At 37.0% G+C, this 15,180-nt stretch overlaps 1 protein-coding gene across 10 annotated transcripts in view; it reads right to left on the bottom strand.

Moving 5' to 3' along the window:
* Positions 1–15,180, bottom strand: part of LOC143849689 (G-box-binding factor 1-like) — a 56,770-nt gene that overhangs the window by 18,018 nt on the left and 23,572 nt on the right. For 2 of the 10 annotated variants that reach the window (XM_077358840.1, XM_077358831.1), the window contains exons 2-10: positions 14,298–14,498; positions 14,165–14,212; positions 13,961–14,050; positions 13,790–13,885; positions 13,449–13,627; positions 13,264–13,321; positions 13,098–13,146; positions 12,790–13,025; positions 12,206–12,283 (exon numbers count right to left, since the gene is read on the bottom strand). In XM_077358840.1, the coding sequence (XP_077214955.1) occupies positions 12,206–12,283; positions 12,790–13,025; positions 13,098–13,146; positions 13,264–13,321; positions 13,449–13,627; positions 13,790–13,885; positions 13,961–14,050; positions 14,165–14,212; positions 14,298–14,357 (894 nt within the window). In that variant the 5' untranslated portion in view covers positions 14,358–14,498. The remainder of the gene's footprint in view (positions 1–12,205; positions 12,284–12,789; positions 13,026–13,097; positions 13,147–13,263; positions 13,322–13,448; positions 13,628–13,789; positions 13,886–13,960; positions 14,051–14,164; positions 14,213–14,297; positions 14,499–15,180) is intronic. The other 8 variants (XM_077358836.1, XM_077358839.1, XM_077358841.1 and 5 more) reach the window with 8 other exon arrangements.

Genomic DNA, 15,180 nt, shown 5'->3' with positions numbered 1-15,180 from the left:
ATCTTGTCCTGAAATCTTCTTCAGCTTCTTTTTTTCGACGACCTTCAAGTGCCGTATCATATTGTTCGACAAATTCTTGTAGAGTAGCGTCAAAGAATGAGTTGATACTTTCGCTACGTTCACTGGATGACATGCCAGCAGTGACAGTGTCCCTAAAATAAGTTGGCACCCAATGACTCTGTAGTTGTCACATGTTACCTAGCCAACTGTTTTCTTCAATCTCATATTTCGCCTCAAATTTTTCCCATTCTTCCTCACATTTGTGTATGTTTTTCTTGAAATACCACCTATTGTAATCCTTAATAAACTCACTATCAAAATCTCGCATGGGTGCAATATGCTCAACTAGGTGCCTCTGTATGTGCCACGAGCAAAACCTATGACGTGTGTTTGGAAAAACGGTTCTGATTGCATTTCTCATAGCAATGTCCATGTCGGTGATAATACAACCAGGAGCTTTACCAAACATGCATTTTAACCATTGCTGAAATAACCATGTAAATGTCTCCTCTCTCTCATCTACTAACAACGCACATCCGAATAAGGTAGATTACCTATGATGGTTAATTTCAGTAAATGGTGCGAAAGGCATCTGAAACCTATTCGTCCTATAGGTCACATCAAACACAATGACATCAGAAAAGGCCAAGTAAGCATTCCTAGCCCGTGAATCGACCCAAAACATGGATCGCAAATTCCCCTTGTTATCTATCTCCATGGCAAAATAGAAATTTGGGTCTTCTGCTCCTCTGATGGAACTGTTGGACTACTAGGAATGCTTCTTTCCCCATATTGTTCTGACTGCGTACTCCCACGTGGGACACAACTTGATGAGGTGTGACAGCACTAGCTTTAGATGTGGAAGTAAGAAACTTAGCAATTTTAGAAGATTGAACCCCGTGTCCACTGAGAGTGTCTATCAAATTTTTGGCGACAACATTCTTAACGAAGTTATTCTGTGAACAATGCATTTGTCTTTTGCCAGGAGAGGTTAGTTCATGACAATGTTTGGCTTCAATTTTAGACACAACCCATTTCTCATTTTTCTTTCTAATCTCCAACTTCGCTTCACAACCATCTCTTACACTTCGACGCAACTTCACTTCTTTTCCTACTTGCCTCTTATCTTTAGTATTTTTGAACCCCTCTCTAGCACAAACAAATCTCCTGAGATAATTTCATGATTTGCCTTCGACTTTTCGGTCTTGGATTTCCTTACACCAAAACCTGTGGCCAACCCATAAAGATTATAAAACTCATATGCATCTTCTACACTTTCAAACTCCTGGTTAAGAAAGGGTTCCTTTAATACATGACTCTCACCATCATCTTCACTAGTGTTACCACTACAACCCTCCTCGTTGACCATAGGAAGTAAGGCACCATCATTTGGATTTCCCCCTTCCTCGTCCAAAAGTAACTGATTGCCTACAGATTCATTGTTTATTAAGCCAAAAGCTTCCCTCTCCTCATAAAAAAGTAACCTATTAGCATCGATGTCATCAATTGATAACCCAACACTTTGCTCCAAGTTAGTATCCATCAAGTAGTCTCTTCTAATAAGAAAAACAACAATCAAAGGGCATTTCATAATCTTCATAATCAGATAGAATAAACTAGAAATTTAATAAAGCAAATTAATGATATAGGAAAATGATCGACAATAGGCGTTGTTGAAATAACCTTCACACCAAAAACCAACATAAGTCAAGTAAAGAAACTATAAAGTGAACAAACACAATGCATCTAGAATGTGCATCCTTTAAGTGCAACTGACAACATAAACAAGCATTCAGTAAAGCAATCAGGGGCGACGGCACTTGAAAATTAAGGGGGACAATTGCCCCCCTTATTGGGATAGTGGCATAATCGTAAATAAACCGAAAAACACAGTTTAGTGAATTTGGGCTGCTTTTTTTGCGTCTGCGATTTTTGGCTGGGTCCCACTTGTCAACAGCGGCTAAACCTCAAAAAAAAGAAGCAAATGTTATATCTTTCAATGCCTTTTCTTATCTTTTGAACCCTAGCTTTATTGCTTTAATATCTTTGAAATTTGAAACCCTAGACGAAGCAATGAAGAAGCCCATAACCAGTTCGGAGGTGATTTTTCTTTCACTACTCTGTCTCTCTCTTTTTGTAGCTTGGGTTTCATTTTTTTGGTGGGGTTTATTTGCTCTTTCTCTCTCTCTCTCTCTCTCTTTTAAAGTTTCGTTGGCATTTTGTCTTCTTTTTTTTGCTCTGTTCTCTGTAGACTAAAATTTATGGGTGTTTATGTTGTTATCTGTTAGAATATCTGTAGAGTTGATTTTGAGATCTGTAAGGGAAGTTGCTTTTTTTTTTCTTGGATTTGAAAGGGATTTTCTTTATGGAATTTCAGCAAAAATGGAAAATAAGATGCTAGGGCTAGTTTTACTGTTTTGTGCTTTTCTGGTCTCATGTTTATTTCCTGATTTTTGACAAATAATCTTGTCTGATTTCGGCCTAGGATTGGGGTCTGTTTAATCCAATTGGGTGCAATTTGTGAGAATTGCACATTTGCAATTTTGCATCCAAAGTGCAATTTTGTGAGACTTGTGTGAAATTTTCATGTGGGTTGTTTTTTGTTAAGCCATTGAGCTTTTGGAATTGTATTTGTTTTTTTCTTTCTTCTTTTTGGGAATGGAGAGGGGTGGAAGGATTAAAATGATCTTGACATCTAATTTCAGCCTAGAATTGGGGTCTTTATAACCCAAAAGTGCAATTTTGTGAGACTTGTGTATAATTTTCATGTGGGTTTTTTTTTTTGTTTAAGCCATTTTGCTTAAGGAATTGCATTTGTTTTTCTCTTGTTTCTTTTTGTGAATGGATAGGGTTGAAGGGGTTAAAATGATCTTGGCATCTCAGTTTAATTTTAATCTTATTTGTCAATCTGTTATACGTTTGTCCGGGTCTTGGAGTGGAAATAGGAAATTGTTTCAGTTATGGAGTATTGATAATTAAATATTTTTGTGATATAGTGATAAAAGTTCTTTGTCTTTCTTGTTTGTTTTTTTTAGGTATGGAAAAATACTTTAAAAGAGCAAATGGCCGTAGTTATATGTTATGTAGGTAAGCTTGGGCATGTGGTTGAGCGTTTGTTAGGTATTACTCACGTTCCCAACGCCACTGCTACTTCCCTTAAGGAAGAAATTGAAGCATTATTGGCCAAGCATAAATTGAGCATATCGAGACTTCGTGGTCAAGGATATGATGGGGCAAGTAATATGCAAGGGGAGTTTAATGGTTTGAAAGCACTAATCTTGAAGGAGAATGAATATGTTTACTATGTTCATTGTTTTGCTCATCAATTACAGTTGGCATTAGTTGGTGTTGCAAAGAAAAATATGAACATCTCCGATCTCTTTTTTTAAGTTACAAATGTAGTAAATGTGGTGGGGGGCTCTGAAGCACGGGTGCTTCAAAATGGCCCGCATACCCGTATCGGGTGTGTATCCGACACGGGTGCGCTCGGGTGCGTCCCGGGTGCGCACCCGATTCAAAAACCCTTTTTTTTAAATTTTGACGGTTGGGTGCGCACCCCGACGCACCCGACACGTTTTTAAGTGTTTTAAAACAAAAAAAAAAGAAAAAAAGAGGAGGGCTGCCAATAACATTTGGGGGGGGGGTTAAATTATAAAAGGGGTTTTAAAACCCCCTCACTCACGCAACTCTCTCCCTCTCTCTGTCTCTGTCTCGTTCCTCACCCCTCTCTCTGTCTCGTCCCTCACCCTCTCTCTCTGCAACTCTCTCTCTCTCTCTCTCTCTCTCTCTCTCTCTCTCCCTCTCGGTTTCTTCTCTCTCTCCCTGCAACTACCGGCTACCGCCGCCTCCACCACCGTCGGAGCCCTAACCTAACCCTACTTAAGGGTACTCTCTCTCTACTTCTCTCTTTCTCTTTGTATCTCTCTCTACTCTCTCTTTTTTGTATCTCTAGTCTCTACTCTCTTTCTCTCTTTCCTTTATTTTTATTTGTGATTTGCATTATTTTTATTTGTGATTTGCCCTAAAAAATACCCTAAAGCCCTAACCGATTGTGAGTCACATAAAAATCAATTTGGAGCTCACAATCGGTTGGCATAATCTTAAATTGAATTGTGATTTTGAAGCCCTAAACTGATTTTCAGTTTGGAGGTCACAATTGGGAATTTGGGATTTAGGGCTTTAGGGACTAAAGCCCTAAATCCCAAATTTCCAATTGTGAGCTTTTAGGCCATGTTAATTTGAGATTGTGACATTCCATTTTGGTGAATGGTGATGTTATTGTTATTTGATTGCTTTCCTATTTTTTTAATTTTTTTTAATAAAAAATATTATTATATTCAACGCACCCGAACGCACCCGCACCCAAGTTTTTTGGAAAATCGCATACCCGCGTACCCGTGTCGTGTCGCACCCGCACCCCGCACCCGTGCTTCATAGGTGGGGGGTTCTTGTAAGCGCCATGATATTCTTCAGGAGATTCAACCTGCCAAAATTAAGGAAGCACTTGAAAATGGTGAGCTTTCAAATGGACAAGGACTTAATCAAGAGACCACACTCAAACGTGTGGGGGATACACGTTGGAGCTCACACTATAGAACACTGGTTAGTTTGGAATATATGTTTTCCTCTATTCTTGATGTACTTGATCTTATTGTCAAGGATATAAAGTTAAGTTCAGATCAAAGACATGAAGCACATAATCTCTTGAAATCATTGCAAACTTTTGAATTCGCATTTTCCTTTCATTTGGTGATAAGTTTATTGGGAATTACAAATGAATTGTCGCAAGCATTGCAAAGGAAGGATCAAGATATTGTGAATGCCATGATATTAGTGAGAATATCAAAACAACGGCTACAATTGATGCGAGACAATGGATGGAATTCTTTGTTAGATGACATTTCTTCATTTTGTGCCAAACATGACATAGAAGTCCCTAATATGGTTGATACTTATGTTCCCGGAAGAGTGCGACGGCATGTAGAGAAAAGAACGGTCTTGCACCATTTTCAAGTTGAGTTGTTTTTTCAAGTTATAGACTTGCAACTTCAAGAGCTCAATAGTCGTTTCAATGAAGCAAATACAGAGTTGCTTTTATGTGTGGCATGTTTAAATCCAAGTGATTCATTTTCTGCATTTGATAAAGAGAAGTTGATTCGACTCTCTAAGTTTTATCTAAAAGAATTTCTAGAAGTTCAGTATTCTACAAAAGAATTAGACAACCAACTTGAAACATATATTCTTGATATGAGGTCCAATACTCACTTTGTGAATTTGAAAGGAATTGGAGATCCACTTGTTTACAAACTCATCACATTGGTACTAATCTTACCAGTCGCAACTGCAACCGTTGAGAGGGCCTTTTCTGCCATGAAGATCTTGAAGAATCGATTACGCAATAGAATGTCAGATCAATTTATGACTGATTGCTTGATTCCATATGTTGGGAAGGATATTTTTGATAACATCGATGATGAGACAATCATGTGTCATTTCCAAAAAATGAGTCCACGTCGAGGAAGCCTATTAAATTTTCTTATGGGTCTTGTTATTAGGTTTTGCATTCTAAAATTGTAAGATGTCATTTTTGTTTACCTCAATGTATGTTGGTGATGGAATATATATGAGGGTTTTTTTGGAAACTATAACATTGCTTTCATTTGTTTGGAGAAAAAAAAATTACTATAATTTTTGCGCCCCTTGTGCAAAATTTTTGGCATCGCCCCTGAAAGCAATGATAGACAATAGTGAAACTACAGGGCAATGAATTGATTAGAATTTGGAAATCTGAAAATACATCATACAGGGCAAGGCAAACACAATAATAGAATTACACTGATTCAAGTTTACAAAAATAAATAGGGTTTTACAAGTCTAAATCACAAGTTATTACTAACTATAATCTTTCCAATTTGTTGAATAATCGAAAAGCAAATGGACTAGATCTTGCCTCATATCATGTACCTCATGCTTTGATTGAAAAATAACACACTACAATAATCTATCCATAACAGTTTTGGCATTCGAGCCATAATCAAATTGGATGGAACTCTATTTTGCAACAGTGTGTTCATTGATTCAATGTCAGGAGAAAATCCATCAGAATACATTGACAGAAAAAATCTATTCATTTCAGGGTTTGAAAATCCATCAGAATACATTGACACAAAATTTTTCAAGAAAACTATGAATTATATACATATACATCTTGAGGGACCAGAGTAGGCGCCTGAAGAAAATCTATTCATTTCAGGGTTTGAAAATTTATTTCAGGTATAGGACCGATCCTTAGGCTATCTAGGTCAGCGACTCAAAAAGCCAATACTGACAGGGATGCTAGGAACCAAAGCTGGGTCAGAACTTTATTTTCATTAAGCAAACATCAACCATTTGTGCACAAAATAGCCCCACAATTCCTACAGGCTTTACATGAGTTATTTTAAACCATTTTTGCACAAAATAGCCCCACAATTCCTAAAATGATTGAAAAATCCATTGCCATTACCACAAAAAAAAAATTCCAGCCATTTATAGAGGCTTTAAATGAGTTTTTCTACCATTTTTGCACAAAATAGCGTCACAATTCCTACAGGCTTTAAATGAGTTATTTTAAACCTTTTTTGCACAAAATAGCCCCACAATTCCTAAAATGGCTGAAAAATCCATTGCCATAACCAGGAAAAAAATTTCTAGCCATTTATAGAGGCTTTAAATGTGTTTTTTTTCAACCATTGTTGCACAAAATAGCCCCACAATTCCTAAAATGGTTGAAAAATCAATAAACCCTAAAAATGTGCAGAAGGAGAGGAAGAAACTTACAGAGAGATGAGAGAGAGAGAGAGGCGCGATTGAAGAAAACCCCTCGCTGGGTTTTTCAAAATCGTCGTAGTGAGAGAGATAGAGCGAGAGAGAGAGCGAGAGAGGGTGGAGATGTTCGATTTTCTAGGGTTTTTGAAAAACCTAGAATCTGTGTGTGTGTGTGTGTGTGTGTGTGTGTGTGAGAGAGAGAGAGAGAGAGAGAGAGAGAGAGAGAGAGGGAGATAGAGGGTGGAGAGAGGGAGAGAGAGGGTGGAGAGAGCGAGGGAGTCTGCTTCCTTGTGTTTTTTTTCAAAACCCAAAACCTTAGATTTCAATAGAGACAGAGACGAAACTCTTTCCGTCGAATGAGGGTTTTGTGTTACGCTATGGATTTCAGGTTTGGATGGCTCAGATTAGATTGGATTTGATCCAATGGTATTTAAGAGGGCAGACTAGAGAACCTTTTCTAGGGGGCCGACTAGAAGAACTTTCCTCTCTCTCTCTCTCTCTCTCTCTCTCTCTCTATATATATATATATATATATATATATATATATATATATATATATACTGCTTCATATATGAGACTAAACTTGCATTTCCCGGATTCCCCTACGAAAACTCAACATAGTTTTAAGTTCAACCATCACTTTGGCCATTATCCTGAGCTCATGAAAACGACAACGATTTTCTAAAGGATGCGCTAAAGACATATTTCTAGCATAACCTGGATGAGGATACTCTAAAATAAAGTTAAAAGTAGGCCACTATTCTCGAAAAGCCAACAGCTTCTTCCTTTCCTTCAATGCTATTATTGAAGATAGACTCATGACAAAGCCAACTAAACTAAAAACTTAATCCAAGTGAATATTACTCACAGCCCGTATTACAACAAGAGCTTAGCAGCCAGGAGTGGATGTAAGAGCAAACATAGCAGCTTGAGTAGAGCAGAGTACAAGTTAGTTTTGAGTGAGTTTAGGGCATGGTTTTAAAAATGACCAAAATGATTTTGTTTCCATCCCCACCGAAACGACCGCAACGCAGAAACCAAAATCGTAAGTGTAATAGTAGTATACATATGAATTACATAATTACATTCATATGAATTGCATGCAAATTGTGGCGCATGTATTATGTATAAATATTTGCATGAATTATATGTGAAAATTTGTTATGCACTAAATTATCATACAAGCCTGACAGTGCATGTCACTAGGTGTTCGATTCTTTTAAACTATTATGGATGGTTATCTTTCTTATGTGATGGTTTTTAAGTTTTGTGCGTTTCTAGCATTTCCTTAAGTTCCATCTTTAAATTCTATCATTTGCATACGTTTCATTGATTTTACAGGATTTCCACCGAAATTTTCAACTGAAACCGAAACATTTTCGTTTCTGTGGCGACCGAAACCAAAATTTAAAACCTTGGTTCAGGGTATAGAATGGCCTACAAACACATGATAGGCAGGGTTAGGCTTCTAAGCAGTATAGTAAAGAAACGCCAAAGAAACAATCACTAAGGAAGGAAATACACTATACATAATTGCAGTGATTAAAAGCTCATACTCGGATAGGAACTTGCCCCAAGTAAAACCCAGTCGACTCATGCAAATCAATGATGTATGTTGAGAGTTTTCTATTGACTTGGTTATTTTGATGCTGCGAATTGTTGGGAAATTCTGTTTGGAAATATTAATCAACATTACGATTTGATCCTAGTAATTAGGATTTCTCCTAGGATGACATTGTGCAGAAGTTTTGCTCCTAGAAATGGATCTCTCTATATTTGTTCATAAATTGAACATGAGCATTTCATATAATGTTGTAACAAATTCATATTCATCATTTTACTGTCACATGAAGATTTCCTCTTGAGGTGTCAAATAAAGATTATAACTCCTATGGCATAATTTGATATTGGATTTTGCTAGGTCCTCACGTTAGTTATGTCTTTATTAAAACCAAGTATACCTCGGATTTCTAATAAAGATTTTAATCATTGAATGCAAAACATGAGTGCTAACAGGATGCCTAAGGAGATGCCAAGGTCGGGAGACCCACTCTTTGTGCTCCATGTGCAGAGTCAGCGGTCAGGCCCACATGCAATGGCATGCAGGGAGTGGCTCTCCAGGACCTGATACCTCCCCCGGGCATCGTCATCACTTTCCAATGCAAAACAAGAGAACTATATTTGAACTGAACTAGAAGTACATAGAATACAAGGCACATTTATCACATAAGAATCATAAATTGTTTATGTTAAATTGACAAGAAAAGTGACATTACTTTAATCATTTAAGTGGTTAATTATTTAGTTGTCCATTTTAGACTTGAGAAAATTTTGTATTAGCTTCAGTATTTGATATTTTGATTAATGGTTGGGAGTTGGATTCGCATGCAAATTGGTTATGCTGCAGGAATTAGGATTTAATATTAGTTAGAATTTTGATTCTTTATGGTGGTTGGATTTGATTTGCATATGTTACTTGGAAACTTGGAATTCACTTGCATGTAAAGTTAACACATATTGAAAAATAGATTGTTAAACTTATTTCTAATTGTCACTAATTTTTTTAATTCTTTTACTTTTTTATATTCCCACTAGTTTTTCACTTCCTGACCATCATGTTTGGTGCCCAAGGACTTCCCTTTACGCTTCCACTTCCACGATGTTTCCCCAACCCTTCACAATTCTTGCTTCCCTTCTTGCTTTCCGCTTTTGCTTCCCACACTAGAAACTATATCATTAAGCAACCAAACAATATAGTACACAAAATCTATCATTCAAAGATTAGATATCACAAGAAATATAAAATAAAAAATAGAGAAAATAATAAAATTAACATAAATAACACTTAAATCTCTTCAACTCTTGTTGCAAACATGTATATCCAATGAAGAATTCATGTTTTCAATGTATTACAACTAATCCACATAAAAAAAGTGAGAAGAAATATGGATTCTATTCACACTTAAAATCATGTTTTCATATCTATTTTAGATCATACAACCTTAAATCAAGCAAATCCCATTAGAAAATGGCAACTCAACTTAACTCAACTCAACAAAGCCTTTGTCCCAAACTAGTTGGGGTCAGCTAAATGAATCCTTTAGAAAAAATTCATGAAGGTAAAAGGAATCTACCCAGCTCTAATCCTGGTTCTATTTGGGTTCTTCTACGTGGATCATTTTCTTCCATTCTATCCTATCCAAGGGCATGTTCTCTGTTATGTTCCTAGATATCAAGTCTTTCCTTACTGTTTCCACCGAAGTTGTTTTCAGTCTGCCCCTACCTCTTTTTACTCCATCAATTTGGCACGAGTCGCCTCTCCTCATCGGAGCATCTAAAGGCCTACGTTGGATATGTCCAAACCATCTTAAGCGGTGCTCTCTCATCTTCTCCTCAATTGGTGCCACCCCCATCTTTTTACGAATATCTTCATTTTTAATTTTATCTAACTTTGTGTGGCCGCACATCCATCTAAGCATTCGCATCTCCGCTACACTAATCTTATGAACATGCTGCTTCTTGGTGGCCCAACATTCTGAGCCGTACAGCATGGCTGGCCACACAGATGTATTATAAAACTTTCCCTTCAGCATGATAGGGATTTTACGGTCGCACAGAACTCCTGAGGCAAGCTTCCACTTCAACCAACCTGCTCTTAGTCTATGGTTAACATCCTCTTCAATCTCTCCTTCCTTATGTAGAATTGAACCAAGATAGTGAAAGATATCCCTCTTAGGTACCTCCTGTCCAGTCATATTTACTACATCCTCGTCCCGCCTCCTTACATTACTAAAGTTGCATTCCATATATTCTGTCGTAGTCCTACTCAGTCTAAAACCTTTAGATTCCAAAGTAGTTATCCATAACTCTAATTTAGCATTTACGCTTCTTTTGGTTTCGTCGATTAATACTATGTCATCTGCAAATAACATACACCACGGCACCTCATCCTGGATACCCTTCATAAGCTCATCCATAACTAGCGTAAAAAGATAAGGGCTTAGAGCTAATCCTTGGTGCAGTCCTATTGTAATTGGAAACTCACTAGACTTGCCATCCGTGGTTCTGACACTAGTTACTGCTCCATCGTACATATCCTTAATCACATCAACATATATAGCAGACACTTTTTTCCTTTCAAGGACCCCACATAACACTCCTGGGAACCCTATCATACGCCTTCTCCAAATCAATGAAAACCATATGAAGGTCCTTTTTATTTTCTCTAAATCTCTCCATTAACCGCCTAATCAAGAAGATAGCTTCCATAGTCGATCGTCCGGGCATGAAGCCAAACTGATTCTCTGACACCTTAGTCTCTTTTCTTAGTCTATGCTCAATTACCCTCTCCCAGAGCTTCATGGTGTGACTCATTAGCTTAATTCCCCGGTAATTGGTGCAACTCTGACACATCTAACGAAAGGATGGTTCCCCCTCGAGAATGTAATGTCTCGTAGTGATGATCGATTGAGCTGGAACTTGGCTTTGTGAGGGGCGAGCACAAAGGCTTGCATCTTTTTATTCTATTAGGTGGCATGGCATGAAGGCATGCATGGTTGAAACCCAGCTTGCACCACACATTCAGCCCCATATTCGTCATATCAGCCCTACAACGATAATATCGTTTGAAACACCTTCCATTCCGATCGTATCAGTGGTGGATACTCTTGTGATATTTTGTAAGCCGTAATAGAGGGGTCCCTATCATACTAGACCCGTCAGTACGAATAGGTGCAAGCAATAGTATCAGTATTGGCCCATATTTTGAACCATGACTGTACTGTTTGTTTCCTAAATGGATTTGTTTTTTAAAGTTAATTTCCTAAATGGATTATAAATTTTCGTAGCATTCAAGAATATAAAAAAATATGAAAATACAAGCTATATCACAAATATCGTTCTCGGGAATTTCTCGGCAATGGAAAATCTTGGGATATATTAATTTTATTTTTATTTTTTGGGGTTTATATTGGGAAAAATGATAAAATAAAATAATTTAAAAATCTATAAATTAAGAAAAAATATTAAATATAGTAAAAATATCATGATACTATTGTGATATTATTGTAGTAAATGAAAATAGAGCTATATTTTTAAATTCTCGGGATTATTTCAGTATTTTGTCATTTTATCAAAATATCGCGATAAAATCGCTATATTTTGAATATATCGGAGATATTTGTGACATAGAATACAAGAAAAGAGAATTAAAGTTTCTTCCTAGATTCCTAGAAGTTATGTCAACTTGTGCCTGACAAAACACGACAATTTCCTAGGAAATGTAGCATCAATGGCGCATAGAAATTAAGCTATGTTAAGGGCAAAAGCATCTGGGTATACAAGATTCCATATTGGGAGCAACAGCTTAAATAGAACATTTGTGCAACCATAAGCATACCTGCTTGCGTAACCTTGACCTTCTAGCCGACTCCCGATTAGACTGCTTCCTCCTCTGCCTCTTTAGTTCACGTTCGTCCTGGAAAAGGAGGAGATATAAGTTACAAACATAATTAAATAATATAACAACAAATATTAAAGAAACTTGTTGAGCCAATATTATTTGTCTCACTCTATCTTGTGTTCTAGATTGGTTGATGGTGCATCTTTCAAAAAATTTAGTGAGTCAAAACTACGAAAAAATGATTTGCAAATTCAAAATAGCATTTCTATGTTTTCCTGTTTTTTTTAACTTCTCAATGCATTAATATCTAAAAAACGACCAAGCTTCTCAAAAAAAAAAAGAACTTTTCTTCTTTTTCTTTTTCTTTTTCTTTTCCTTCATAGATTTGCAGTAGAACTTGGAAGACTTGAACCTGTGATTTTTTTTTTTTTGCAACTTTTTTCTCGAAGAAGAATAGTTTTGTAATTTATAAAAGCATGCTATGAATTTTAATTCCTTAAATATATCTTAGGATGTTCTTTATTTTTTTTAGAAAAGTAGTTTAGGGCATGCAATTTAACAAAATCTACAAGGCTACTCACATGGATCCAAAGTTGTTCAGGCAAAACCCCATCACGTCCAACCATTGCAGATGGAGCCACTGCCGGTGAGATTCCAGGTGCATTAGGTCTCGCCTTCATGGGTACAGCTCCCGCAGAGGATGTATTCCAAAGATCCATTCCGATATTCAAATTGGTTGTGGGCACAGTTACAGCAGGCTTCCCTGGCACTGAACCTAGTGGGTTTGTGGCACTGTTATTGTTTTGTGCATTTGCTCCTAGGCAAGTTCTTCAAGTTAAAACAAATGAAATTAATTAAATTAAAGAACAATTTCAAATGAAAATTATACCATCTACTAGCATTTGATCGAAACTTCTCTTCCTTGTTGCCGAAAACTCCTTAAGAGAAAACAAAATAAAGTAGAAGAATTAATGGTTTATTCAGCAAGCTACACAAAATGGATGGCAGTGAATTATAAGGCATCACATAAATATAGAAATTTGGCAAACACATACTTGTTGGTTAGTATTCTCGTCACTTGTATCTGAATAACCCTCAATTCCACTTCCTCCACTATTTACCGGCAAGAAAATTAACATTAAGCACGAAAACATGATAACAAAGATGAATGATCATTCAAATCCACAATAGAAACGACTCCAAATACAAAATGGTCAAAGATAGGTTTAGATGAGAGAACCTTTCTGATGAACCATCATTTGCAGAGCTGGGTGCCGCCTTGCCACCATTCCTAGATTTTTCACTGACCAGAAGACCCATATTTCCTGAACTCTCCTTAGAATTCTTTGTTGAAACCCGGTCTTTTCCATCTGCTCCCGTTCTTTCTGTTTCAGAAGGTGTCATTACTGTTCCTTGGGCCTATAAAGGAGAATTACAGAGCACAAGTAAGAAGTTTGAAATCCTGTTTTTGATGAAAATAATTACAACATAACCAGCAGATTTGCTTGTGAAGAAAACTTGCACAAGATTATCACAAACAGCGATGGAAATATAAAATTATGAAAAGGAGGCTTTGATTACCGAAGCCATGGATGGGTGACCATAAATTCCACCAGGAGGATACATGGCAGGGTATGGAAGCGGAGTCCCATATGGTGGCATTAAATGCTGAAACCACTAAAAAAGGCAATAAAAACGTTTGTTCTCAAAGCATTCTAGCGGTTATAAAATCGTAACAAGGTTAGAAATAACCTGTCCACCCCACATGTAGGGATGGGGTGTTGGCGAAGAAACAGTTGGAGTGAAAAAGGGAGGTGGAGTACCTCCAGCACCATAGTATGCCTATTCAAGGTTCTGATTAGTAAGCTTTTAAACCAAATTAAACAGTAAGAAACAAAACCCATGAACCAAAACATTGAAACAATAAATGAAGGCAACATAATTCCAATGATACACCTGCATAGATGTTGCCCAATCAGAATATGAGGGTGTAGATGGTAATTCCTGTAAATATAAAACAGAACGTTAGCATCTAATCACGACCTTGAGAGAGAGAGAGAGAGAGAGAGAGAGAGAGAGAGAGAGAGACCTGAGTTGCAGCAGTTGGTTTGGTAGGTTTAGTAGGCGTACTTTCTTCCCCAGACCCCATTCAGTCAATAGCCCACCTAGATTAAATCTTTTAGCAGAGATCTGAATTCCCAACCAGTCAAAAGAAGATCCACTAACGGACCTGTAGCTCAATTGGTTGAGCCTTTGTACCTCAACCACGAGGTCATAGGTTCAATCCCAGCTTACGTAAGAGAGAGAGAGAGAGAGAGAGAGAGAGATCAAACAAACAGAAAAGATTCACTTGAAAACAATGATAACAAGTTGAAAAAACACAGACAAATTGAAGTAAAAAAAAAAAACATAATTTCAGGCTTTGTACGTCACAAGACCCAAGTTAATCAAACATAAAGAAAGAAAGGATCAAATCAGCTAAGAGACTCCAATCAACCCAAATAATCATGTATAATATCTTACTGAAATGATAAATTCACCCTTGTATTTACCAGGGCCACCCCCTCTTTGTGGTTTCTTAACTATGGAAAGATGTCACAAAAACACTAAAGAAGGGTGGGCAAGGTTAAAACAAAGGGCACATTGATCACCATCCAATATCCTACCATCAATATTACTGTCATACGAGTATGAGCAAATGGCAGTCCTCAATATAATATATAAGAGAAATGGTTGTAAAGTAGAGGACTCTTACCTCAAAAGGACATTAGCATTTTCTATTACCTTATCATACACTTCACAAGCATCACTAATTCCTTGTCAACTTACATGAAAGAAAAGGCAGGCTACATGTCATCCAAGTTAGAAGTTGTTCCTAAAAAACAATGGACATATAATAGAAAAAGAACATTTTCAACAAGGACAAGGAGTGATGTGAACTTAGGACATGATTTTATGTCATTGAAGCCTGG

This window comes from Tasmannia lanceolata, unplaced genomic scaffold (genome assembly GCF_043159265.1).
Source record: "Tasmannia lanceolata isolate RefF3 unplaced genomic scaffold, GAP_Taslan_0.1 ptg000018l, whole genome shotgun sequence".
NCBI lineage: Eukaryota > Viridiplantae > Streptophyta > Magnoliopsida > Canellales > Winteraceae > Tasmannia > Tasmannia lanceolata.
Note: the sequence above shows the minus strand (reverse complement) of the source record. Positions and strands in the feature narration are given on the sequence as shown.